Genomic DNA, 27,947 nt, shown 5'->3' with positions numbered 1-27,947 from the left:
GGGCACTGGCAAGTGGCAATTGGAGTGTTGTGAATGTGGTCTGTGGATGTGGTTGTCCGAAATGGTAGGCACTTTAACATACTGATTCTAGCAGTTTGGGGTGTGACTTTGATGAAGTAGCCCTCAATCGCTTATCAGTACGTAGGGCAAGAATCCTTCATCGGCAAGAGATCTCCATAAAAATTAAAGATCAATTTGTTTCAAGGCAGTGGCTATTTGACCGGCTCCGGTCTTTGAATCTGAAACACTATTTGACTGGTCATGACGTCACTGCATAAGCACTTTTTTCTTTTTCTCTTTCAAAGCAAAAGACGAGAAGCGCCGACATAAGTTCTAAATTCAACACATATTCTTCAACTCAGTCCGTGGCGCGTGCGATACCGTACGTTTCTGGCTGCCAATCTAGAGGGATGAGTTCGATACTATTCGGAAGCATTATTTTTTTCATTTTTTTTTATCTAAATTTAAGCGCATTATGTGGTCAATTTTTAATTTGAGTAGCCTACAGTCCAAGTTAGTTAATAGTTCTCAAGTATAGTTCTCAAGTTAGTTATATACAATACTTCTTTTATAAGAAATGATAATGGTAAAACCATTTTTTAAAGAAGTATTGTATATAACTAACTTGAGAGAAAAATGTAGGGTCGTTCGGCAACACACGTTCACTTATGACGATCGGAAAATTACGGTACCAAGAGAAATTCTCAAATTCCAGCAAATTAAAAAAACTCTAACATTATTACTCACATTTGAAAAGACATAAAAAATGGGCTGTAGGCTACTCAAATTAAAAATTGACCACAAAAATGCGCTTCGGGTCAAAATTTAGATAAAAAAAAAAGAATACTTCCGGATAGTATCGAACTCATCCCCTCTAGATTGGCAGCCAGAAACGTACGGTATCGCACGCGCCACGGACTGAGTTGGAGAATTCGTGTCGAAGTTAGAACTTATATCGGCGCTTCTCGTCTGTTGCTTTGAAAGAGAAAAAGAAAAAAGCGCTTATGTAGTGACGTCATGACCGGTCAAATAGTGTTTCAGATTCAAAGACTGGAGCCGGTCAAATAGCCACTGCCTTGTTTCAACTAATTCATCTATTTTAAACTGTTAGGTTTGGTGGCTGTGCTTAAATTTACACTCATCGACGTATCCTTTAAATTTACATCGCATGCACGTTTTAAACTTCTTTGGTTTTGCCACCGTTTTTTTTTTGTTGGTTTTATTCCCGTAAACTGTTGGTAACTTTATCATTGCTGTTGTTTTCCGACAAAGAAAAATAAATTGAATTGAATTGACTCTATACTCACAGTTCACTGGGATGAAAAACTCCTTCCAGATATAACTGGTAACAAAAAAAGTTGAACGGTTACAAGTAATTGTCACTGGAATAACTACTAACAAATTTCTTGGAGTGCCAATGTTGCAGTCTTCATCAGGAAGTGCGCAAGCTAATGGAGTAATGGTATGTATTAAAGATGGTGTTTGTTGACAATGTAAGAGCAATGTGTTTTGACACGACATCCAGCAACACTGCTGTTAAGTCTGGTGCCTGTATCTTAATTGCAAAAGCATTAAAGAAGGACTTGCTCCATTTGGCTGTCGTCACCATATTCTGGAACTTGTGTTGCAAAGAGTGTTCTTAACATGTCTTGGGCCATCATCTGGACCGGATATTCTTGTTTTCCAGCGATTTAAAGCAAAGTTTTGATAAAGATTATTATGTCACCTTAGAAATTGATGATTGGTGACTTCTGCTGTGCTGATGAGATCATTGCGGTAGTTTTTGCAAGGACCAGTTGGCAAAAACTCAACCAAGAGATGACTATCAAGAGTTCCTTGAATTATCTATCATAATTCTTACTGGAGCACCACCACATAGCATTCGGTTTTGTTATCCTGGCACCCTTCATCAGGCAATATGGATAGCCATTGGCCACTGTTATATATGCTTTGAAGCTTTGGCTGTTCAGAATGTAGTTTGATTTGACCAATAAGGAGCAATGTGGTTTCAAAAAATTTGTCATTTTTGTGTTAAAAGTATAATATACGGTAGGCTACCTAAAATCTTGGTTTACTGCTTCTATAATAACGTTCGCCCCATGGAATGATCTGCAATTGTCAAAAAAGACTAAAGGAATATCAGCAACTTGATTCAGTGGTACCAGTAGCCAAAGAAGCAAAGAAAACATTCTCAAGGCACTTATAGTACATATATAAGTACTATAAAAGTGAAGAACGTAATATAAAAGTGAAGTAATATATAAGTGAAGAACTCATTGGCCTTGCATTTTATGATGATTGTGTTTCAAGTATTGAAAAAGAAGCTATGGTTTTTGCCTTGACCCATAAAAGTATGAGTAGTCCACCATTAAAACGTATTTCTTCATTGTCAGATGATGTCTCTTCAAAAGATTTATCACTATCAGACTTTGTCACATCCAACACCATGCGATTGTTCCAGATTCTGGATTTGTCATCTGAATTTCTAAAGCTGGAAGTTGTAGCATGGGTTTTGGATGAAAGTTGTAATAATCGCACAGATTATAAGAGAGCAAAAAACATTGTTAGTGGTCTTCATGTGATCAACGATTTTGCTGAAAGAGGTATTGCATTGATGCAAAATTTTAACAATTTGCTGACAAAAGATGAAGGTCAAATGCAGTATATTCTGCAAGTTGTACAGCAGCACTGACATGATCTTCCAAATAGCAATAAAAAAGAACATCGAGAAGCACTTAAAGTCCACAGACTGAACTATATTTTGATAGCCTATACGGGACCTGTAAATGTGTCCACTCTAGGTGGGTGCGATCTAACTTATAAACATATTCAGCATATTTAATAGGCCACTACAGACTGGAGCAACCTATTTCGTCCCCTGAAAAGATCCAGAGAAAAAATACAGCAAAGTCCAAGTCACTGATTGGAGTTCCCGCAAACATTTTAAATTTTCCCCTTGAATTAATTATTGATTTTTTATGGGCCACCACAAAATAAGTGTGACTTTTCTTTGTAATTTTGTCCAATCAATTTTGTACAATCTTAATTCGATAACCCTAACCCGATAGTATTAGTGAGGTTCGATTTATCAACTATAATTTCACGATACTTAGCGTGGTCCACTGTTTCGGCAACTCTGATCAGCGCCTTTGGTGCTTCTATAGTTTTCTCTCAATCTTTTCAACGGAAAAATTTTGAAATGTTTACGGCAACTCCGATCAGCTACTTCGTCTCTGTTGTATTTTTTTCTTGATCTTTTCAGGGGACGAAGTGTTCAGGAGACGAAATAGTTTGCACTCAAATAGCCTATTGATTAATTAATGAAATTAGAGCATGAAATTTGTCTTGTTTTGGAGGCTACTGTTGATATCATTAACAGTTAGAGTACTGCATGTTTAGAAAAAAAACAACGATTGAGTGGTCTAGTTTATTGCTTATTTTCCACAATCATGGCAGAAGCTCGTCACTCTTGGGATGCTGATGAAGGGGATAGCATGGTAACAGTTTTTACATTCTTTTAATTTTAGTATGTACCGGTATATATATATGCTGTATACTATAGGCTATGTAACAATACTGATAATTTCACAATTGTAGAGGCAAACGACCTGTTTTAGCCTGATGCTGCCATTTTGGTGTATTGTTTGTTTTATTGCATCATTATGAAATTTCGTTTGGTTTTGCACAAGATTATTTTAATACATAAATTGTTTGTGGTTGAAAAACACTGAGTTAGATAGAGTGAAACCTATTTTTAATCATTGATATCAAGTCCCATTGCAGAATCTGGATCAATATAATACATATCTTTAATTAGGAATGACTGATTAGAGTAACATTGGCACTATAAACTCATGTCTTTTATTATGGCTTCAAGATTCTAATATGCATGATATAATAGTTTTTGTTTAGGCTGTAGTGGAGCTGATGTTTTTAAATTACATTTTGTATTAGATATAGGCAAATTCAGATTGTTAAATTTGATCATCAAATCACCAAAGTTTAGTTTTGAGATAATACGTTGTCAGTCCTGTTCTGTTAGAAATAATGCATTTTATCCTGCACTTTTTCAGAGGAAATTGGGATTCTGGTATGCATGCCTTATGTATTATTATATACTGTATTTTATGAAGTCTGTTATGTTTCTGCTATATATCTACAGGTTAGGGACAGTAGATTACCGGGACGAGCAACTTCGTTGTTCCGCCAACATTAGAAGGGTAAATTGCCAATTTGACATTTTTTTCACGCTTTGCTGCTGGCTTGCTTTCAACTAAAAACTTTAAATTACTTCAAAACCAACTTCACTCTTTTTATATAACCCATAAAAAATACATTATTTTGTAAATAAAAAAAAAATTACCCTTCTAATGTTGCGGATGAACGAAAAAGCGGATGTAGTTAACCATAGGCGTCGATTTTCTTTTAGAAGAAAGGAATTCTGGGTGGGCGAGAGTTTTCAAACAGATTTCATTGAATGTGTATGTTCGCAAATTCGCAATGGTTAGTCTTTCTCACAAAGACTGCGTTTAGCGTTGCTGCAGCAATTAAGCTTTAAAGACATACTAAATGAAATTTTCAAACGGGAATGAAGCATTAAGAATGGCACTGGCAAGTAGGGTGTTACATTTTTTTACAACTTAGGGCAAAATCTTTCAATATATCATTTATTTGATGGGTTTTTGCACAAAAACTAGTTAGCACAAAAAATAAATTAAAAATATTTATATTTTGAGGTTCCACGCTCTATGGGTAATATTGGATAAAATTTAAAAAATTCAAAAAAATGCAGGATTTTTATGCCTGCTATTTTTTGGATTTATTCATGTGTACAGTATTAACTTTTTTTTCAGCAAAAAGGCTCTAAAAACCATAGTTTATGAAATCAAGTTGTTGTGTACTTATCTGGCAACCTAGAATATGAAATGATATCTTCACGCGTCACTAGAAATCAGACTAAAATCTTGGATTGCGTTGGTTATCCAACTGAGTTACCGCAGCTTCAACTTCCTACTAATGGTGATGTAGCAAGAGCTTTTTTTTGGTTAAGAAATAAAATAATGCTTGATCAAAATACTGAAAAAATTCCTACATTTGTTGAAATAAAGACATTGTTAGTACAAAATATCATTCAGTTGTGGGGAAAAGCTGGTCTGCCACATGTTAACATTGATCGTGTAACTCAAATGACAAAAGAACTTTTTGATCAGGTGAAAAAACATCAAGCTCAGCCATTATCTCGTCTAAACTCCCCAGCATATTTAATGAAAGTAGCTGCATTTCAGAGTAAACTTGAGAACTTATTTGATGTGAGTTCCTGTAAGTGCAAAATAACAGTTGAGCAGCAATGGCACAAGAAAACAGTATGCAAATGTGATTTTGAAAGGCGCATTCCAGTGCTAGAAGCAGGGTTTTTAATTGATCAGATAAATAGGAGAATACAAGTGATTGGTGGTTTAGATATTCAGGAAACTGAAGCTAATATGAGAAGAATTAGCAAATACAGCTGTAGAAACAATAGACCAGAACCATGTAGAATTCTTTATGGACAATCAATACAGGCAAGCAGTTCAGCATTTGATGAAACCTAGTCAAATAGTGATGATAATTATGAAATGGAAGGTGCAGAAATCCAAGTTGAAGAAGATGAGGCTGGGCCATCTAAGCGTACAAAAAGGTTAAGTATTGTTAGCACAGATAACTGTATTATGGCGGATAAAAAACTGGCTTCAAACCGTTTATCATCATCACTATTGAACTCAGCTGCTGAAATATTTGGACATCCAGAAGCAAAACGATCCCATGTTACAGTTTATCGGCATAAGTTGGCGCTGAGGAACACGCTGCTTGGTGAAGTAGAAGAAAAAATGATTAATGCTGTATACTATCAGCTATGCTTTGATGGAAAGCGAATATTCAACAGAGAAAGACTAGTATGTTTGGCCAATTTCACTGATGAAGAAATCTTCATAGCTCTTAAAACTTTTAGAAGAAGTAAGAGTGTTACCGGGGAAGCTTGCGTTTTGGCAATAAAGGAGTTGATCCAACCCAGCTTTTTCAAGAAGATTCTATGTGTTATTACAGATACAACATCTCTTAACACAGGACACAGGCGTGAAATTTGTGCAAGAATTTTACAGCATGTTAATACAGAGTATGAGCATGATGTGATGTTATTGGAATGCTTATTTCACATAGTCGAATTGTATTTGGGAGATGTTATTAAAGCTCTTGATGGCGATACAACATCACCGGAGTTATTGCAGCATGGATCGGTTTTTAACTTTATTTCGAAGATTTCAAAACATCATCTTCTAGCTAATAATTTGACCACCCCTAATTTAAAACCAACTACAAAAAGTCAACAGATTTTATCTGACTTTTTGGATGCTGAGTCCACTAAACCTGCTTGCAAGAAATCAATTCGAGATGATCAAGCAGTTTTACTAGCATTGGCTTGCAATACATTCAGACAAGTTCCAAGTTCTTTCCAAAAATATTTATTTTACAAGCAGGAGACAGTGGGACATGCAAGATGGCAAACAACTGCAAAAGGGTATTTGGGCATTTTATCATTTTGTCCATTTCAGTTGAATTCCTCGCAACATGTTGTTCTGAACCAAATTTCCCAATTTATTGTTGATGTCTACACTCCAATGTCTTGTTCCATTTTTAAAAGACCCAGTGCGGTTGAAGGACCAGCCTTAATGCTTCTGGCAAGAGATTTAATGCGAGTCGGATGCTAATATTGTTAAATATGCGAAATCTTGCTTCATTCGCCATTCGGTTCTTTGGCTTTCTCCTAAAAATGTTGCCATCTCTTGCCATTCAACAAAACCACCACTCACTTTAAATCAAATTAAAGACATAGCCTATATATCAGTGCCAGCTGTTGATACAAGAAAACTTGTATGGTCAGCTAGACCCCTCAAAGCTTTCTTTGATATCACCAGTAAATGTTCTCCTTGTATTTCATTGGGTGACGGAGGAATATGGCAAAGTTTCAAAAGTAACCAAATGCCAAATGACAGACTGATTGGAAATGTTAAGAAATGCTTGGAGGAAAAGAAAATCAAGGATAGCAATGATGACATGAGTGACGAAAAACTGAAAAAGATTGATACAGCGATCAGAGGATATGTTACTTGCATGACCACCAGTCTCGAATATCTGTAGAACACTTGATTTTTTTGTAATATTTTGTATATATATTTAAAATATACATATACACTAGTGAATTGTGGACTATGAGAGTTTGATATTATTTAATAATACAGTGCACGTATTTTTAGTTGGCAGGAGGCGGGCAAGGGGGGGGGGGGGGCGTGGCCCCCCCTGGAATTTGAATAATCAATATGATTGTGAAACGTACTATTTCAATAAGAAATGCCCCAAATTTTCCACTTAGCCATGACCAGAGGTGTAAAGTAACAAAAGTAATTCTACTTATGTAGCTTACCCAAGTGGCGCCCCCCTAAAAATGTCAAAATTACAAAAACGCCCCCCCCCTTAAAAAAATTTTGCTGACGTCCTTGCATGTATTAGCCCATGTCTATGTTTCTTACCAGGACAGATTCAATAACATTACTTATACTGTTACTGTGTTGTTCATATGATAAAATCGCCAATATCGGGTGAATCGTTAATGCAAGTGTGGAACCTCAAAATATTATTTTAAGTGAAAAATAGTTTGACATAGTTTGTTTGAGTGCATTTCCCACCAAACAAACACTATATTGTAGTAGGTTTGAAAAAATGTAACACCCTACTGGCAAGGCTCAAAGTCCAATGTTTCATTTATTTTTTTATTTTTTCAAAATGACCAAAAAGTGGAAACACTGCTCGAGAATACGTCACTATCGACAGCAATAACAAAAGCCACATTACCACATCTGATGTTTTAACATCAGATGTGATGTTTTGAGCAAACCGTCTAATGTTTTGATGTTGAAATCTGATGTTTTGATGTACATACGTCATAGGCTACATATTACATAGCCTACAGTTAAATCGCCCGCAATAAAAACCATTGCCCGATCAGCTGATTGCTAGTCGATAGTGACGTAGACTGTACAGTCGCACGCTTCGCAGCTCACGCCCATTCCCGTTTTGAAAGCTTTGACAAAAGCACGCGCGGAATGCTGATCAGACCGCAATGGGGCAAAATTTCATTCAAATTTGTTTTATGGTAGCATCTTAAACACAAAGAACGTGTACAATCGCCAAGTCAGGTTTTTCCTTTAGTAGGCTATCCCTTTAATGTTCTGCTTTCTTGGGCCTTGCGATCTTATGAGCGCTGCTAAACTAAACAAACTTTTATGTTTTCTTTTGCGACCTAAACAGCGCGTGACCTGTTATCTTTGAAGTGGCGCCTTCGAATTTGCCGCACTTTGATTTGTAAAAAGTAAAGATTTGTAAAAATCGATTGTTTCAGTACTTTCAGTAGGGGTTTAGTTTGTATCGGTCATGTTCATTATGATGTCATATTCACATTCCCTTACGCTGACCCTGAACTGAAGTTTGATTGTGACATAACCAAAGCGAGACCATTCGGAGAAAAGATCAAACGTGGCTTTCTCTCACCAGGAATTGCCAGTGTGTGGCAGTTGCCGTAGCAACAACAGAGCAGAGAGTATCGCATTTTTTAACGCAGCGTTGTTGCGGAATTGCTTTGTTCTGTCGGATACCTAGCGAGAGACATAGCGTAAAACAAAAAGTTGCGCTGCAGTTGGTTGGATAATTTTTTACGTTTAACGTGTTTACGTTTACCAAAAACGGAAATAATTGTAACGAGCACTTCGTAAGTGTCATGAAAACAGGGTGGGCAAAACATATTTTGCCCACCCTCGTTTCACGGCCGGGTGGGCGTCGCCCACCCGGCCCACCCTATTTCGACGCCTATGTAGTTAACAATCCCGGTAATCTACTATCCCTACTACAGGTATAGCATATACAGTGAACAATAAATACTGTTAATACTACTAATACAAAAAGTAAATAAAAAAACAAAAGCAATATATATATCTATATTTTAAATTTTAACAACCTACTACTTTTTGACAAGATGGATGTGTCGAATACAAGTGAGAGCGACATGAACCAGATAAAAGAGGAAAGCATGAAACAAATGAAAACTAAAGACTTCATAATGGAACCTGCTATATTTTCATGCTTAAAACAGTAAGTGATTCATTTTGCTGTTGCAAGGTTTTACAAGCCTTTATGACACTCCAAAACAAAGCTTCGTTCCTAAACTTTTCATCAAATTTTCCTATAATTCAACTGATGATCCACTGGGATGCACGGTGTGACAAAACATTTTAAATAAAGTAAACAATATCACACCAAATCAGAAGAATCGGTTTATTTAAATACAGAGCTTTCGCCACACAAGTGTGGCGAAAAGTGTATTCTATTTGAATAAGTTTATACTGATGAAGCCACACTTGTGTGGCGAAAGCTCTGTATTTAAATAAACCGATTCTTCTGATTTGGTGTGATATTGTTTACTTTACTTTATGACACTGTTTGAAAGAATTGAAACCCATCTATCACCATGCCCAAGTGCTGGGAAGCTTTGTTTTTTTACTGTGTCTTATGTTGAGGTTGCCTAGTTCAGACCATTTGCTTGCAGTGCTTTTACAGCAAAAATCAATTGCTGACTTTTACCGAAGTTCTGTTATATACTTCACCTGTTTTACGGATCTGAGCTTTCAATTTGTTTTTGATGAATCACTAAAATATGAATAAACAGGGGTAGAGATCACAAGGGGGTACGTCAAGTAAATACTTAAATGTAGTAACAGCATGTAGCAATTCAACCTAGATGTTCAGACACAAAAATAATAGAGACTTGCGTCATTTAAGGTGAAGTTTTTATGCCATTGCGGCATTCTGTTAAAAAGCCAATTACGGCCTTGCGTTATTCGGTCATGGTGGCTTATGGATTTCGTCATTTATGCATTCGGATCTATAAGACTTCAATTTTTTCAAACTTTAAGTTTGTGTGCGACTTGCAAGTCTAAAAATGTTGTATTTATTGCTGACGCTCAGGACTGCGATTTTTGTCTTTTTCGGCGGCAATACCGCTCGACACGCGTCGTCACTATTCGACAAACGCCATGCCTTACGGAAAAAAAAAACCGAAAGAAGACGTCAGGTCGAAGAACGATCGGGAGGAGTGCAGACAATCATAAGAGTGCCGACTTAGGTAAATTCTTGCGCCAGGTACTTCAAGGCAAGGTCTAAAAGTGACGCTTCACGCGAGAAATTCCCAAGGCGTGCCATTTTGAACACTGCTGAAAAATGCTTTGATCGAAGTTCTAACGCCTGGCATCAAACATTTCGCCACACACGTTTTGTGCTTTTCGACACAACGGGTTTCTTTTGCAGATCGATGAAATAACCTAGGCTACTTTTAGTTTTCAACGTTTTCGCCAGTTTGTTTTTCGCCGTATGAGCCAATTAACAAAATTGCACTGTTAAAATGACTCTGTTGGATACTTGTTACAAAAGCTTTTCACATCTAGAAAACAGCCTAGTTTCCGACCAGATGTTCAGAAATACAGATGAAAAAAACCGTTACTTTTATGGAAAGGAGTTCTCCAACACTGCGGGAAAATGCTTTGATCGAGGTTCTAACGCCTGGCATCAAACATTTGGTAACTTGCATATTTCGCTCCTAACTGTGTTTGCGTGTGGGTACGGGCATAACCATTTACGTACTGCTAAGCGAGACTGTAAGATTAAAGAGATGCCAAAGGAAAAAAAAATCTTGCAGTACGTTACGCTAGCAGTATAGCCTCTAAGGGCTTTTTTGTTTTACGATACTCAGTTTCGCGTTTACAACAGTGTGGAGCAAAACAAACAATATACACGTCCATTAGGTACATAACTCAACGCTGGATACTCCTTTGTAATCAATCACTCAACCAGCGTGCGATTAAAAACTCAAGTGTATAAGTGACTCTGACGTACATCGGAATGGCCCGTTTCGGCGAGTCCGATTCGGCTAATCCGATTCGGCGAGTTCCCTATTCGGCGAGAGCCTTTTTCGGCGAGTGCCCTATTCGGCGAGTTTTTGAAATTTTATTTTTGAAAGGGAATTATCGGGTACCGCAGCGTAACTGTTTTCACATCGTTTTAACGTCCCTGAACGTGCAGAAAGGAATAAAAATAAAACGTTTGAACTATTAAATTAAAATTTGTCTTGTCAGTTCAGTTGAGTTGTTTTTATTTCTGACCATCATATCAAAAACTATACACATCAACAGAGCAAAGGTAGAAGCGACAAAACGCGAACGCTAAAACGTGCTTGAATTCGTCATGTCCGTTCAGTTGTTTTTAAGGTAGAAGCGACAAAACGCGAACGTTAAAACGTGCTTGTGACCGAAGGAAGTTATTGAGTTGGAAGAAATTTGGCACGGTCGCAACACTTTCAGAAAAATTTAAGATGTGAAGGGAAAAAAAAAATGTTACAAAAAAAATCATGTTTATATCTATAAGTTAGTACTTTTGAATAGTTAAAATGATTAGTTTGGATCAACACATGTGTGGCCTACAGCTTGGATTGAAAGGAAATTATCGGGTACCGTAGCCTAGTTATCCCTACTAGCAAAAATTTGTTCCAAGAACCCATTTAGCCTAACAGTTCATTTTTACATCGTAGTAACAGAATGAAAAGACTAACCAAATGTGTGGCCTATCGTTTTAACGTCGCTAAACGTTGAAATCGTGTAGAAAAGAGAACTTTGATGACTAGGATACGTGGTTGAAACTGAGAAACATTCACAGAAGCCCTTCGATACGTTGCATTTTTATTTAAGATTATGCATTTTTAAGATAATGTATTCAGACGTTGAATCAATGTACAAATGAACTGTTAAGCTAAATGGGTTCTTGGAACAAATCGAAGGGCTTCTGTGAATGTTTCCCAGTTTCAACGTATCCTAGTCAGCAAAGTTCTTTTTTCTACACGATTTCAACGTTTAGCGACGTTAAAACGATGTAAAAACGGCAATTTCTGCTGGTCGGGATATATAACTAGGCTACGGTACCCGATAATTTCCTTTCAATCCAAGCTGTAGGCCACACATTTGTTGATCCAAACTAATCATTTTAACCATTCAAAAGTACTAACTTATAGACATTAAACATGTTTTTTTTTTGTAACATTTTCTTTTTTTTATTTTCCCTTCATTTCTTAATTTTTTCTGAAGGTGTTGCAACCGTGCCAAATTTCTTTCAACTCAATAACTTACTTCGGTCACAAACACGTTTTAACGTTTGCGTTTTGTCGCTTCTACCTTTTTCTACACCTTTGCTATGTTGACGTGACTTGTTTTTGATATCATGATCAAAAATAAAAACAACTGAACTGACATGGCGAATTCAAGCACGTTTTAACGTTCACGTTTTGTCGCTTCTACCTTTGCTATGTTGACGTGTATTGTTTTTCATATAATGGTCAGAAATAAAAACAACTCAACTGAACCGACATAACGAATTTTAATTTAATAGTTCAAACATTTTATTTTTATTCCTTTCTGCACGATTTCAACGTTTAACGATGTAAAAACGGCAATTATAATTAGGCTACGGTACCCGATAATTCCCTTTCAAAAATAAAATTTCAAAAACTCGCCGAATTGGGCACTCGCCGAAAAAGGCTCTCGCCGAATAGGGAACTCGCCGAATCGGATTAGCCGAATCGGACTCGCCGAATAGTAGCAGACCCGACGTACATCCACACAACTTGTGCGGTAATTCGCGGCCAAACGCTTATTTGACTCTTGTGACGCCATATTAGTTACTATTCGACAAACAAACACAGAATTTTTGGTCTTTTGACAAGAAAGAAAAAATCGCAGCCCTGCTGACGCTATGAAGACACTGTTTCAATGCTTCAATACGAATATAAGTGTGACACTGACAATATTTTGTATTTTTGACGATTAAGAAATTTTTCATTTGAATATGTGCCTGTCTGATTCTTGTTGCATTTAACCTTGGGTTGCCTAATGCTCAAATTTTATAATCCGATATCATATTTTTCAGATTGTTTTCTAAAATACGCATGTAAATTGCAAAGCAGATTTCATTTGTAAATGTCCAGTTTTCTCAAATAAAAGTGTATAATTATAATTGTTTTTTTTAACACAAAATTTTTAAAGTTAGCTGATTTTTATTTTTAGATACTTTCAAGCTGGTGGAATGCCTGAAAAAGTAGTTGAGTTGTTATCAAAAAACTACACTGCTGTGGCTCAAAGTGTCAATCTTTTAGCTGAGTGGCTTATTATGTGTGGTAAGTTTTAAAGCATATTTACACTTCCAGTGAGTGTAGGTCACCACATAGTTAAGAAAAATTTTAAGTTTGACAATGGTTTACTTTATATCTTAGTCTGCGTTGTGTTACATTTAAATAGGTATATACCGGTAACTAAAATTATTGTCAATTGAAGGTTCAACTATTTATTTTCAAATACATCATCACAATTTTACCACTCCAGCAGAATAAAAATAAAGCAGTAGTGGGATAAGTAGTAAGTACAATTTTGTTAAGTCTGGCTATTTGATGTTGTGTCTGGTAAAAAGTGAATATACTTTAACTTCAAATTGGTTGTATTCTTTATTTGCTCAAGATACAAAGAAACTTGCTAGCCGATTTTTATTTTCCATTGTATCAATAAAAATATTAAAATGCTGGAATTTTTTTCTCCAAAAAAACTTTGTTTTCATCCTCGTGGACTGAAGGAACTTTTGTTTAGGTTTAGCGCCAACAGAAGTGCAAGATTTGGTGGAAGATCATTTGAAAGATCTTTTGCTGAAGCACTTCGACCCAAAGAAGGCAGACACGATCTTCACTGAAGGAGGAGAGGTGTGAGAAACAGTTTTACCAAATTGCTTTGTAGTTCATTGCACCAACAAATGAATTGATGCAGCATGCAGTTCATCTGTTGCTGCTACATTTACTGCAGACTTAAGTGCAAATCGTTGAGCTTTCTAAATCCATTTCAAATCATAAAATTTGAGTCTAAAATATGCATTTTGTCTATGGCACTATAGGTTGTTATGCTATATCGATTTATTTGAAGTTTCATATTTTAAGAAGTTGTACCACAACACCGGGTGCTCATTGTTGAGCGCAAAGCTTTGCAAAGCAGTGAGAAAGTATTCAATGTATAAACATGGGACAGCTACTTTTGTACATGCACCGTTAAACAGCGATTTGATTTCAACGGATTTGCACTTTCAGACTCCTTCTTGGTTAGAAAGCATGATTGCTCATCAAAAATGGCGTCAGCTCTTTTACAAACTTGCCGAAGAATACCCCGACTGCCTCATGCTCAGCTTTACCATCAAGGTATTCATTATGCACGTACAATATAATATACATCAATTTTACCGTATATATATATCATATAGTTTTATATCATTTATATTTGATTTATTTGATATAGTTTTATTTGATTTATATCATATAGTTATACAGGAGTTACTACCGTAGTTGGAATATTGATTGATTTTGTTTTAAAGAGGACATTTTACTTTTCTATGGAGACAGACTGTCTGAAGAGTGAACTTTTCTATATATTTTCTAACGTTTTTAAATTTCCTATAAAGTGTTATTTACACGACCTGTCAAAGTGTTGATAAAGTGATAGGTATCGCCGTGGCTTTATTGTATTCACTCCTTTGAAGTAGCAAACTAGTTTTGATTTCACGGGTACCTGGGCAATCTTTCGGTTGTGTCGCATGAATAAGAAGATTCCCTCTTTCAGAGTTTTATTCAAGACCATCTCTTATGTTCTGTAGTAGACTATGGATTATGGAACCAACAACTCTTGATTGCATTTATCAGCCAAGAGTTTATATCAACGCGTGTGAAATGGATTTGTTGATGCGGTGTCACAGTATTTGATTGCAAATGTAAAATGCCATCATGGCTACATGGAGCTGCTGCCTACTTTGGCAGATTTTGACTACTGCAACTGTCTGACTGAAAGTTTATATTTTTTTTACCTTTTGCTAATTCGTAATGATATAAAAGCTTTTCGTTGCCTTAGGGAAGCAGTAGAAAATGAGAAAAAGTAAGCTAAAAAACGTTCAATCAGCTGACTGAAATTTTTTGAACCAAATTTTGTTTGTTTTTCAAAGCCAGATGAAATAAAAAAACAATTTGTCACCGGGAGAAAATAATAAAAAAAGACGTTAAAACATGATTTCAAGAAAATTTCCTCAAAACCATCACCAAAAGTTGTCAAAATCAGGAAAAGTTTGCGGAATATACCGAATCAGGCCGTATCTCTAGGACCTGCTCTAGGACTCTAGGTAGCCATAATACCAAGAATTAAAGGAAACTAAAGCTTAAGTTGGTTTCACCTTATAAAAAACAGTCAAATTAATAAAGTATTTACTTCTCGAAACCTGCACGTGTTTTGCAGCTGATCTCTGATGCCGGGTATCAAGGGGAAATCACAAACGTATCCACAGCGTGTACACAACTCGAAGTGTTTTCCAGGGTGTTGCGGACTTGCCTGGCCACCATTTTGGAAGGAGGGGGCGACGAGGCACTGAGCAGAAATGTACCCGATTTTGCGGTGAGCGCGAAGCAGTAGACCGGAATTAAACCATTTTTAGCCTTGGTTTTACACATTAAATATGATTTGACTGTATGCAACCAAAAATAAGTTTCTGTTTGTTTCTCCATAAAAGATTGGCCAAATGTGACTCGCAGATACTCTTCTAGACATTTGAGGCTTAATGTAAGAAAAAAAAAAACTGAATCTGTTGGTTAAAAATGCTTTAAATTTCCTATTTACAAAACCAACACTTCATTTTAATCAACACCTTTTATTGTAAGCACATGTTTGTCAGTTCAGACAGATGTTTACTTATTATGCATAACCTTCTTGCAGAAAATGGTTTGCCACGCTGAGCACACCTACCTTTACACACAAATAGTAATGTCGGTACTTTCCCAACACAGAGAAGGGGGATCAGTCGTGAGAAGGATCTCACAAGAAGTTCAAAAATACGCCAAAGAAAAGTAAGAATCTTAACATTTGGCCTACAAGACATTGAATTTGTTGATGTATTTTTAAGGCATCTGTAAAAGACATATTGGCAGGATCCTGCAATATTCTACAAGCAATGTTTCCAACATAAAGTTTTCTTGAACAATATAATATGTTCTCAAATACGACCGATCATGTGAGCTGCGACTTTCCCAGAAATAAATGGAAATTTTTCTCTTTTTTGTGATTCCGATAGACATTCTTGTCTGATGCTCATAAATTATAATAACGCGAAAGAAAGAAGTTTCAAGGAAATGTTTTCATGCAGTTGTATCACTCTTTTGTTACATTCAATTTAACATTTTCCGTTTTTTGAAAATTAATTGTAACTTTATACATTTCGGCAAGAGTTTCCGTTTTGTTTTTTAGGGGTCATGATGTTACCCACATTACATTAGCCTTAAGTGGGGCTTCGTCCTACCCTAGGGCTCAGCAGAGCATCATGCCCATGCTTAGCAAAGGACAACTGAACCCAGGCGATGTGACAGTGCTGCACAAATTATATTCATCCGACAACCCTCCCCCAGTTAACTTGATTAGGGTAAGCAGATGGTATTGAGGTGACTTAAGTCTTCAGATAAACTTACCTATTTTCTTATGATTTGCTTTATACACTGGCATTTTGTTCTTACAAAAGGAAGGGTTTACGAATTATGATAGGCTAGGCTATGTGTTTCCAATACCTAATGATGTCGATTAGAAGCAGATCAGTGAACCGGTTAACCGATTCATTGTTCAGAACAATATTGCTTTTTCATGTTTTCTCAATGATACCAATATTATTCCGATATGTCCAACATGTTCACGTTTCAGTATCCCCTTTTTCTTGAACTTTTTGTGGAAAGCCTATTCACAAGCAAAGGTGCCAAAATTAATCCTGACCACAAACACAAGTACATCTATCTCCTCGCCTACGCTGCTAGTGTTACGGAAACCTGGCATAAAGTAAGTATGTACACCCTAATTTTACATACTTTCAACTTTGATTTTTCTAAAGTACTAGCTAAATATTACCTATTTGGATGCGTTTATGAAGCTACTATTATGTTGTAAATCCAAGATTACGATGACGTCGTGATGACACAGTGATGATATCATATGCACGATTTTCTGCCAGGGTGAGAGAAGGTCGATACTCCGCGATGAACTCATTCAAACATCTCAGGCCATTGACAAAGTTCATCATCTTGTCTGCGGGGTGAAAGGTCAATTAGAGCTGCTCTCCGAGGTTGGAACCTTGTACCATTGCATCAGGTAGGCTGAGAGGCTTTGGTTAAGTCGGAACATTTTTAAATGGTAATCTTAAATGGTAATAAAAGTAATCTCATTGCTCAGATTATCCAATTTTCTTTTTTGTAAGGAATGTGTATTCTTATCCCAGATGTCTTTTTATTAAAAAAGGTTGTTGAAAATGTTAAAACTGTACTGAGCTGTAGCAGATTTATTTATTTTTTCTGCAGATGTTAAAAACTATTTTTGGCTGTTTTAGATAATTCAGTTGGATGCTCTGTTAAAAAAAGTTTTATCTTTTAACAACTGCACATGGCTTCGCACGTTGCATGGGCACTTCAGTCATGGCTGATACGACTGCTCTCAACACAGGAAAAAAGTCCGGAGTCAATACTCGACTGGTCAATTATTTTAATGATGAAGTTGGTCATGATATTCATACCCTTGAATGCATGTTCCACATAAACGAAATATATCTTCCTCATGTTATTTCTTTTGTGGACGGCGCCAAGAAGGGTCCTGGAGCAATGCAAGATGGGGTGTTGCTTAACCAGATAGTGAGACTAGACAAGCCAAGTGCTGGAACCTTAACATCAACTGACCAGTTGAACGTTCCTTCAATTAATACCTTCAATTATCACCGTTTCATCTCTTGCAAAACGAACAAGGACTTTTATTACGCAATAGCAGCTCCCAAGAGTGAAAAAATACAGAAAAATCTTGATCACCTGATCTTTGTTCATCAGGAGAAAATAGACCGAAAATCAGATTTTTTTAAATAACTTTTTTTCTAAAGCAGATAGACCTTAATATTCTCTACATCAGGTATAGGAAACCGACCCTTCTGCGCACTTTGACACTAATTTTGTCGATCTATGATGAGTGGTTCTGGAGATACGGCCAAATTTCGAGATTTTGAGGCCCAACAATTTCAAACCTCGTGGACCACCTCAATATGACGTCATAATTGAAAAAATTTGGGGTGTAAACTTTTTACCCCAAATACCACCAGATGGGACCCCAGGCATTTTGAATTTCAAAAATGGTGAAAAAATGAAACACCCTAATGGGCAGCCTATACCGCTTTGTAAATACAGTAAGAATCGTAGGAATTGCATCTCCTCTTCACCATCAACCATGGTTGTTCGTGCTATTTTTCACTGCTGACGTTTTTCACAACGTTGCCAGCTCTTAAGACGATAAAAGAAACTATGTCTTGGTTGATCTACCGCCATCTTTGGTTGCAGGTATCCGGTGGTAGCCATGGGTGTCTTGAAATGGGTGGAACAAACTGTTACGGATCAGAATTACTTTGAAAAACAAATGGACCACACACCCCTCCATCTGACGCTGCTGGATGAGGTTTGTCATTTACAATTATTACACTGAACAAAGCATAATTAGTAGATTTGCTGTCTGGGTTTAAAAGAAAGTTAGAAGAGAGCAGTGATGGGACTGCAACTTAACTGCGGCATGGTCATTGTTTTGAAACTAAGCTTTGTCAAGTTGCCGCCAGTAAGGTTTGCCTCTTTTATTAAAAATGCGGTTAACGCGAGAGAAGTTTCGTAAATGTATAAAATGATTTCAAACAAGGCGTCTTGCTATCAGACAAAATCTGTTCCAACTTATCGTAAGTGAAAACAATATTAAATACAAACATAAAAGCTTAGCGATTGAGAAATATAGCCAATAAATTTTCCACGTTTTCGGTAGTTTGTGGAGAATACTTGACTTTCCATTGAATTTGACATCAATAAAATAGGCTTACTGGTATTAGCAACCCAACTAGAAAAAATGTTGGATTTTTCAATGCCTAACTTGCATGGCTCTGATTTGTCCTTTTTTTTAGATTGTGTCTCGTCATGTGCTACTGCACAAAGCTGTTTTAAAGCTTTTGATTGGTCTATTTGAAGAGACATTCAGTGAATTGGACACTCTCGTGCAATTGGAATTGAAGAAGACTGTGCTCGATCGAATGGTGGGTGAAGTTTTTTTTTCAAGCTATTTTGATGCATTGCAACAATGTTTCATAGCTACATTTGTACGTGGGATAAACAGCTTTCTGGTTCGAAACTTCTTATTTGCAATGGACGGTAGGGTGGAGTGAAAAAACCTTTTTATAAAATTTTTATTAGCTTGGGGTTGGAAAACTTGCCAATTACTACTAAAACTAGTTGTGCAAAATTAGAATGTAATCTGACGAGAGCTTGATCTGCCACCAGCCACTTGAAAATTTACCATTGGGCCATTCCGTGTCAATTCACACAGTCAAGAAATTCAGCCTCTTCAATTTTTCTTAAATTTTACACACCTTTTCATTATCTTATATGATGAACACCTGCAAAATTTGAGTGAAATTTTTTGAGAAACACGAGAGTTATAAAGCATTTAGTTTGGGGGAGTCTGCCGAGGGGGCACATTTTTTTTTATTATTTTTGGCCATGTTTGAGGTCCTATTACTGCTTAAGTAAATTAGGTAAGGACCCAATTTTTTTACAGGTGATAGTACTGCTGACAAGTATTGAAAACACAACACCGTTCACATTGTCACTCTAAAAGGTCAAAGACATCCAAATGTGGCCGTTTCCAGCTCTCGGCTAAAATTTTCCAAAATTTTAAAACCTTGCCAAGACCCTATTTTTGATTGGTTTCGGCTGACATTTAGTAGAAATGTTGTTTACAGGATTCTCTATAAACTGAAAAAATTTCAGTACAAAATATTAAAGGGGTTGGGAGGTATTTAATGTGAAACATGGGTCGAAATGACAAAAAGCAAAAAAGAGGTCCTTTTAATATCCCGGTTACCCATGACCCCAGTGAAAATTTACACTGAAGTTTCATAGAGAATCCTGTAAACAACATTTCTACTAAATTTCAGCCAAAACCAATCAAAAATAGGGTCTTGGCAAGGTTTTAAAATTTTGGAAAATTTTAGCCGAGAGCTGGAAACGGCCACATTTGGATGTCTTTGACCTTTGACCTTTTAAAGTGACAATATGAACGATGATGTTTTTTCAATATTTGGCAGAAGTACTATCACCTGTAAAAAAAATTAGGTTCTTTCCTAATTTACTTAAGCAGTAATAGCACCTCAAACATGGCCAAAAATAAAAAAATTGTGCCCCCTCGGCAGACTCCCCAAAACTAAATGCTTTATAACTCTCGTGTTTCTCAATAAATTTCACTCAAATTTTGCAGGTGTTCATCATATAATTTAGTAAAAAGGTGTGTAAAATTTAAGAAAAATTGAAGAGGTTGAATTTCTTGACTGTGTGAATTGACACGGAATGGCCCAATGGTAAATTTTCAAGTGGCTGGTGGCAGATCAAGCTCTCGTCAGATTACATTCTAATTTTGCACAATTAGTTTTAGTAGTAATTGGCAAGTTTTCCAACCCCGAGCTAATAATAATTTTATAAAAAGGTTTTTTCACTCCACCCTAATGGACGGGTAGATAAAGATGTCTGCAGACATTTAATCGATGTAAAAGGAATTGGTTTTTCTGGCTAGGAATTTAAGACATTATTTGCGGAACTTTTATAAAAATAAACAGAGATAAACGGCAACGTCAAATGTACGTCCATGATCGTAAAATAACACGCTTGTTTTAACAGGTTCACCTATTGAGCTGTGGCTGTGTGCTTCCGGTCATATCTTACATAAGGAAATGTACTGACCAACAAGATGCTGATGTGTCATTGATCCGTCATTTTGTGACAGAAGTAACCAGACAGCAAAATGCGTCATTTATACATTGATTCAACGTCCGCAGACGTTAAATCAATGTAAAAATGGCGGATTTAGCTGTCTAAGTTAGACTTGGAAGACGACATTTTGCTCTCTTATAGCCTAACCACTCTGCTTATCCAGAAACTAAAATCTGTCTTGTTTGACGTTGATTCAACGTTAAGTCAATATAAAAAAAGACTGTCTTCTATCAAGCTTGTACTGGTGTTTTCTACCTTTTTTTCTTTTTCTGAGGTTTACAGCATCAGTTTTCCGGACAATTTCACTGCGTTATGCTTGCTTGCGATTGCATGTTGTTACAGCAGATGAAAAAATATAAACATGAATTTTCGTTACTACAAAACAAACATTGTTACAAGGGATGAAAAAATCAACTTTTTGTCAACTAAATTTTTGGTTTCTAGGTTCTTGATATTATTTGTCCTCCGTATACCTCCGAGTTTGTCCACATGTTTTTACCCATCATCGAAAACGAGAGTATCACCGCCTCGCTTAGAAGTGACGATGGTTTCGACCCTGTTTCGGATTTCATAGGTGAGCTATTATACATGATGTCAGAAATAGCCAAAGCTCTGGACAAGAAACTTACGACTTTGGTGTGACACAAGCTGCATCTATGTGTGGAAAAAAGCCAAGTTAATTGCGTGTTTGGGACTTAACATTCAGTGAACATGTTTATTGCAAGTATCTTCATTTTTGTATTTAGTATTTTTATACTTGGTTACTTTTTGAAAACGCCACCTGCTTCACGTTTTGACTGTTATTAATTTATGCAGTGCATTGCAAGACTAACTTCATAATGGTATGAAAAGAAACAGAGGTAAGACGTCTTTTTTAAGTGGTGAAACTGTTATATATTTTGATGTGTACTCGTAGACTGTTGCTGTGAGGTTTTACAATTTTTAACAACTACCTTTTAGGCTTGTTAACCTGAAAAATGTTCGGAACAAGTTGCGAGTGGACAAGAATGAGACAAATTCGGAACAAGAATGAGACAAATTCTACAAGTCCTATTTGGAACCTTATATTGGATGACCAATGTGATGTTGTGTCCTCACTGAGTTTGGAATCACTTCATATATCTGGATTTGGCTGGGGTGTAACTCACGGAGCTGAGGATTGAAAAGAAATAAAGGACTTTATTATGTTGCATGGGTTGTTAAAACATTAACAATGATAAAATTCAAATGTGGAAAAATTTAGATTACGTTGTCATCTAAATTCAGACGTTGAACACGGTGATTTAGAAATGTTCGTCTTTTTTCACTGGTTTTTGGGCTTAAAAATACACGGCGCCCTATAGGAAAGAAAGGCTACTAAAACCGTCGTATCACATTATATGGGTTGACAAAATCGTTGTAATTGGCAACATAAGGGGAGAGGAAAAGCAAGAAATGGCAACATGATATTGAATTGCCTCTAATATTTTTAATATGGTATTTGAATTTTTAAGTAAATGTTTAGAACACTTTATTCAGTTTCATATAGGCTACTAGGGGAACAAGTTTTTTATTTTAAAAGTTGTAAATGACCATAGCTACTCCTTCCATTGCCACCAAACCATTTTTGTTTCAAAAGCGACAGAAAACTGTTGGTCTGCCGCAGGCCTGGATTAACCATTGTGCTAGGGTGTGCTAAAGCACAGGGGCCCCGCAGACAGAGGGCCCCACTTTTCCTAAAAATGAAATAAATTAAATAACAAATTTTTCCTGAAAAAAGTTTTCTAGAAAAAAAAAAAAAAGTGGGGCCCCTCTGTCTAAAAAAAGTAACACATTTGTCAATATATCTCCCCCTTCACGTGAAATAAAAACATGGTTCTTGTATTTTTTCTTTGGCATTACCGCAGCAAATAATTGCATCCATTATAACGTAAACATTGTTGACTTAATTTGCACATGCTTATTTAATCATCGATCACGTGCTATTTCAAAGTTATCTAACTTACCTAAGCAAGGCTCGGTTTCCTCTGCAAGCGAAACCAGCTTACTTCCATTACGCTCCACGTAAGCTGGTAAGGGCTAAGGGCCCCAATAAAATTCATTAGCACAGGGGCCCCATTTGACCTTAATCCGGGCCTGGTCTGCCGCTGCCACCAAGTGATGTGTGCGTTCTTTTACGACTGTGTTAAGCTGCTTAAGCTTAAAGAACAATTTGCAAATCATTTCAAACCAGTTCGTTCCTATAAAATAAACTCATAATGCCATTTCAACTGTTTGTATTGTGATAACGTAATGACGAAAAATCAGAAGTTGAAACTAATTTTATTGTTGCAATAACGCCATCCAAAAAGCTGTGACTTTGTGGTAATATATTATTTACGTAACTTATAAAAATGTGGTAATCTTTATTTAGATTATTTAAGTATGAGAATGTTTTGTTTATAAGTTGAATTGAATTTTACGGCTGCCTGACTACCTGATGAAATTTCTATCTACGTATCTAATTTATCTAGTTTGGCTATCTGACTCCATGAACTAATTTCCACACAATTGTTATTCGAATTATAATTTTAAGTTATCAGAAGGTGTTCATATAATATTGTAGGTCTCTAACACAATTTAATGTTTTTGGTAAAATGCGAGTAAAAGTTGATACCGGTGCTGGAGGTAACACATTGCCAATGCGGACATTCAGGCAAATGTTTGGAAATTGTAGAGTTGACAGTATTGCAAACCCTGAACCTAGTGCTCAGCTCACAGGATATTCCGGTAACAACATACCTTGTTTAGGCTCCATACTTTTGAACCTTCAAAAGCAAGGAAGCGACACTAACATATGTCAAAAGTTCTATGTAGTTGATGTTTCAGGCCCTATAATTGTTGGTCTCCCTACAAGTCAGTTGTTAAATCTAGTCAAACTCAATATTGATGAAACGGACATGAAGATTCCTCCACAAAGCCGCAAAGTAACATCATTGGAGCAACTCGCCAAATAATTTCCAGAATGCTTTGATGGGATTGGCTGTTTTAAGGATGAGGAAAACCTTTACTTAAAGCCTGGAGCAACCCCATTTATAGATGCTCCAAGAAAATGTGCTTTGCACTTAAAAGATAAAATAAAGACAGAATTAGACTACATGGAAAGCCAAGATGTAATCAAAAAAATAAATCATCACACAGATTGGTGCTCTTCAATGACATACGCAATAAAAAAAGATGGAAAGTTAAGAATGTGCATAGACCCAAAAAAGCTGAATGAATCACTCAAACGTTGCCCACACAAGATTCCAACTATAGAAGAAATCACACCTGCGTTTACAAACTCAAAGTTCTTTTCTAAGCTTGATGCCGAATCCGGATACTGGAGTGTCAAGCTAACAGAAGCGTCACAAGAACTAACTACATTCCGAACACCGTTTGGAAGATACTGTTTCAAAAGACTACCATTCGGACTTTGTGTAAGTCAAGACATTTTTCAAAGAAGAATGGACGAAATAATTGACCAATGCGAAGGATGTGTCGGAATATCAGATGACATTGTCCAGTGCCGGTCTTTGGGATGTGCAAACCGTGCGATCGCACAGGGCCCGCAAATTAGGGGGCCCGCAATTTACTCAGAAAATGCAGTAATTTTGTCATTTTCAAAGGAAAAATTGAACAAGTGAATTCAGCAAAGGAATTCGCAACAAGAAAACATAGAGACTCAACGAATTCACCTATTTCGTCGCCTAAATATTTCGTGCCCTGAAAAGATCGAGAAAAAAAAAACAACATAGCCGAAATCGCTGATTGGAGTTGCCGCAAACATTTCAAAATTTCTCGATCTTTTCAGGGGACGAAATAAGTCGAAATTTAATTTTGTTACATGATTTCAGGGGACGAAATAGGTTGCATCCAGACTCAACATACTGTAGAGACATAGCTTTATTTCCGAAAAATGCCAAAGAAAGCATGATCTTATCCTTTTGCTATGCCACCGGACAGCACCATTTCACAGTAATATTCATACCTAAATTTTTGTTGAACATGCTCTCAGAATGTCCCAAATTCAAAGTAATTTTTCAAAATTTTCTGGGGGAGGCCCCCCAGACCCCCCGCCGCTGGTTGTCGTCTTTGGCGATCACGCCGCCACCGCCGCCCTTCCCCTTTCAAAGTACCTAGCTACGCCACTGAATTGGATTATTGTCATTGGGCCCGCAAAAGCATATTCAGCACAGGGCCTGAAAAACCCTAAGACCGGCACTGCATTGTCATACATGGTCCCACTGAAGAGGAACACGACCGGCGACTGAGAAGATTCCTTCAGGTAGCAAGGAAGGAAGGCCTAAAGTTGAACCCGGGGAAATGCATAATAAAAGCCAGAGAAGTTGCATTCTTCGGAAGACTATACACAGACAAAGGTGTATTCCCTGACCCCGCAAAAGTCGAGGCAATAAAGAAGATGCCAAGACCACAAGACAAACAGGATGTACAACGGTTCTTAGGACTGACAACATACCTTGCAAACCATCTTCCAAACCTCTCTAAACAAGCAGAAGTTTTGAGAGATCTTCTGAAACCACATGTTCCATTTGAATGGCACACAGAACATGACACGACCTTTAGTTTTATTAAAAACTTAGTGGCAGACAACATAGGCTTGCAGTACTACAATCCCAAGGAGGAGGTCCGCGTTGAAGTCGCTGCATCTCTTAAAGGACTTGGCGCAACACTTGTCCAGAAAGACGGTCCAGTCTGTTTTGCAAGTAAGACTCTCACTATTATTCAAATATTGAAAGAGAATGTTTAGCAATAGTCTTTGGCATCCAACGCTTCAGTCACTACCTATATGGCAGACAGTTTACTGTGGTGACGGACCATAAGCCTCTTGAGGTGATCTTGAAAAAACCTATTCACTCTGCACCCCCTAGGCTACAACGAATGATGTTGAAGATTCAAGGTTACGACTACAACATTATGTACCGTCCTGGGAAAGATATGACATTAGCAGATACACTTTCCAGATTGCCTGACCCAGACGAACGCGAAGACATTGACTTCGACCAACACGTTGAAAGTATTGAAATTGACTTAATGCACTTTTCTCAAAAGAAGAAAATCCAGATCCAAGAAGAAACTTCAAAAGACCACATCCTGAAAGGACTGTCCGAATTGATATACCAAGAATGGCCAGAGAACATCAAATCTGTACCCCCAGAATTAAGGCAATTTTGGAGCTACAGAGAAGCACTGGGCCTCGAAAATGGTGTAATTTTTAAAGGCAAGCAGGTAATAATCCCAGAAACACTCCGAACTTGTATTCTAAATCAATTGCATCAGAGTCATCAAGGTATCGAAAAAACCAGATTGTTGGCAAAGGAAAGCGTCTACTGGCCAAAGATCTACAAAGACATAGAAATGGTGTGCAAGAACTGTACACACTGCCAGGAACTACTGCCACATCAAAGCAAGGAACCCATGATGATGCATGAAAAACCAATGCACCCATGGTCGAAATTAGGCACCGACCTATTTGAAATTAATAGCAAACATTTTCTTATAATTTGTGATTACTATAGTCGATACCCTGTTATAAAACAACTGTCATCTCTGACAGCTGATGCTATCATCACTGTAACTAAGGAAGTATTTAGTATGTTTGGTGTTCCACGTGAAATCATTTCTGACAACGGTCCACAATTTCTGAGTAAATATAATGAATTTTGTACAAAATGGGGAATCACTCACACAACTAGTTCGCCAAAATATCCCCAATCTAATGGTTTTATCGAACGACAAATTAAATACATTAAACCGATCATGAAAAAATGTTTTAAAAGTGGAAACGATATTGATTGTGCTCTTTTAAATATTCGTGCTACCCCACTTGATAATGTTCTACCTAGTCCCGCAGAGCTCATCTTCGGTCGTCCGATCCCTACAGCGTTGCCCAGCCATAGCACTGACGAAAAAGGGGAAATGTACCGCGACCAAATGACAAAATCGTCAGAAAAGCAAAAGGAGTATGCGGATAAGCGAACGAAACCATTGCCAATGCTTTATGAAGGTCAACCGGTACGAGTCATCAATCGATCAAACGAATGGCAACCAGCACAAGTCGTCGCACAAGAGGGTGAGCGATCGTACCGAGTTGCTACAGAAAACGGCAACGAGATTGTGCGTAACCGCGTGCTCCTTCGCGAGCATTCCAGCAATGACGTCCTTTCCTCCGAGCCAACACAGCTCCCGGCTAATGCAAGTCCACAACCGACCATCTCGCCACAGCCTAGAAAGACTCGCTCCGGGAGAATTGTAAAGACTCCAGTTAGATACCAATCATAAAAGCGTATTGCACGCTTCATCTTTTGTTAATCGCCTACGTTACCATGCATTTGCGTTAAGTGTAAATCAGTTATTGGCCCATGGCCGTTGTGTGTTTTTCTTTGAAGCGATGGGGATGTAGTAATATGAATTATATATTTTTATTTGTAATCAAGTGGCAACACTGCTTGCCATTATGATATACAGTAGAACTCGGTTTATCCGGATTCGATTTGACCGGCGATTCCATCCGGATTAGGCGAAGATCCGGATTAACCGATGACGGTTCTATCAAACCTGACTCATTTGTACTTCCAGTTTCATCCGGATTAGGCGAAGATCCGGATTAACCGAGTTCTACTGTATTTGCTGGTAGGCTACAGCAGGACAACTGATATCAGTACAGCAGAACTACTCAATTCTGATGTTATGTAATAAACCATTTAGTTGTTATCAGTTAGTGTTTTATGTTGCGTCTCAGTTTAAATTACTGTCTCAGTTTAAATTACTGAAATTCTCAGAAAATTCGTACAAGTTTTTTCAAGTTACAACATAGAATTTAGAAAATCAAAAGCATTTCTTGAATAGTCAGCGTGGATTGGAGATGAAACGTCAATGTGGATTGAAGCTGAAACATCAGAGAGGATTGGAGATT

At 37.1% G+C, this 27,947-nt stretch overlaps 1 protein-coding gene across 2 annotated transcripts; it reads left to right on the top strand.

Moving 5' to 3' along the window:
• LOC145771513 (negative elongation factor D-like) lies at positions 1-22,839 on the top strand. 2 transcript variants are annotated; one of them, XM_082583208.1, is made up of 18 exons: positions 1-64; positions 1,310-1,462; positions 3,400-3,497; positions 9,065-9,180; positions 13,194-13,303; positions 13,767-13,876; positions 14,255-14,362; positions 15,444-15,599; positions 15,918-16,048; positions 16,446-16,617; positions 16,890-17,021; positions 17,194-17,330; positions 18,554-18,668; positions 19,156-19,284; positions 20,921-21,028; positions 21,458-21,587; positions 21,830-21,873; positions 21,974-22,839. In XM_082583208.1, the coding sequence occupies exons 3-17, from the start codon at positions 3,450-3,452 to the stop codon at positions 21,859-21,861; spliced, it is 1,734 nt and encodes a 577-aa protein (XP_082439334.1). In that variant the 5' UTR covers positions 1-64; positions 1,310-1,462; positions 3,400-3,449; the 3' UTR covers positions 21,862-21,873; positions 21,974-22,839. The 2 variants fall into 2 exon arrangements, with proteins under 2 accessions (XP_082439334.1, XP_082439335.1); XM_082583209.1 differs by lacking the exons at positions 1-64; positions 1,310-1,462 and adding an exon at positions 2,593-2,603.
• The last annotated feature ends 5,108 nt before the right edge of the window (positions 22,840-27,947 follow it).

The sequence above is a fragment of the Aplidium turbinatum genome, chromosome 6 (assembly GCF_918807975.1).
Source record: "Aplidium turbinatum chromosome 6, kaAplTurb1.1, whole genome shotgun sequence".
NCBI lineage: Eukaryota > Metazoa > Chordata > Ascidiacea > Aplousobranchia > Polyclinidae > Aplidium > Aplidium turbinatum.
Note: the sequence above shows the minus strand (reverse complement) of the source record. Positions and strands in the feature narration are given on the sequence as shown.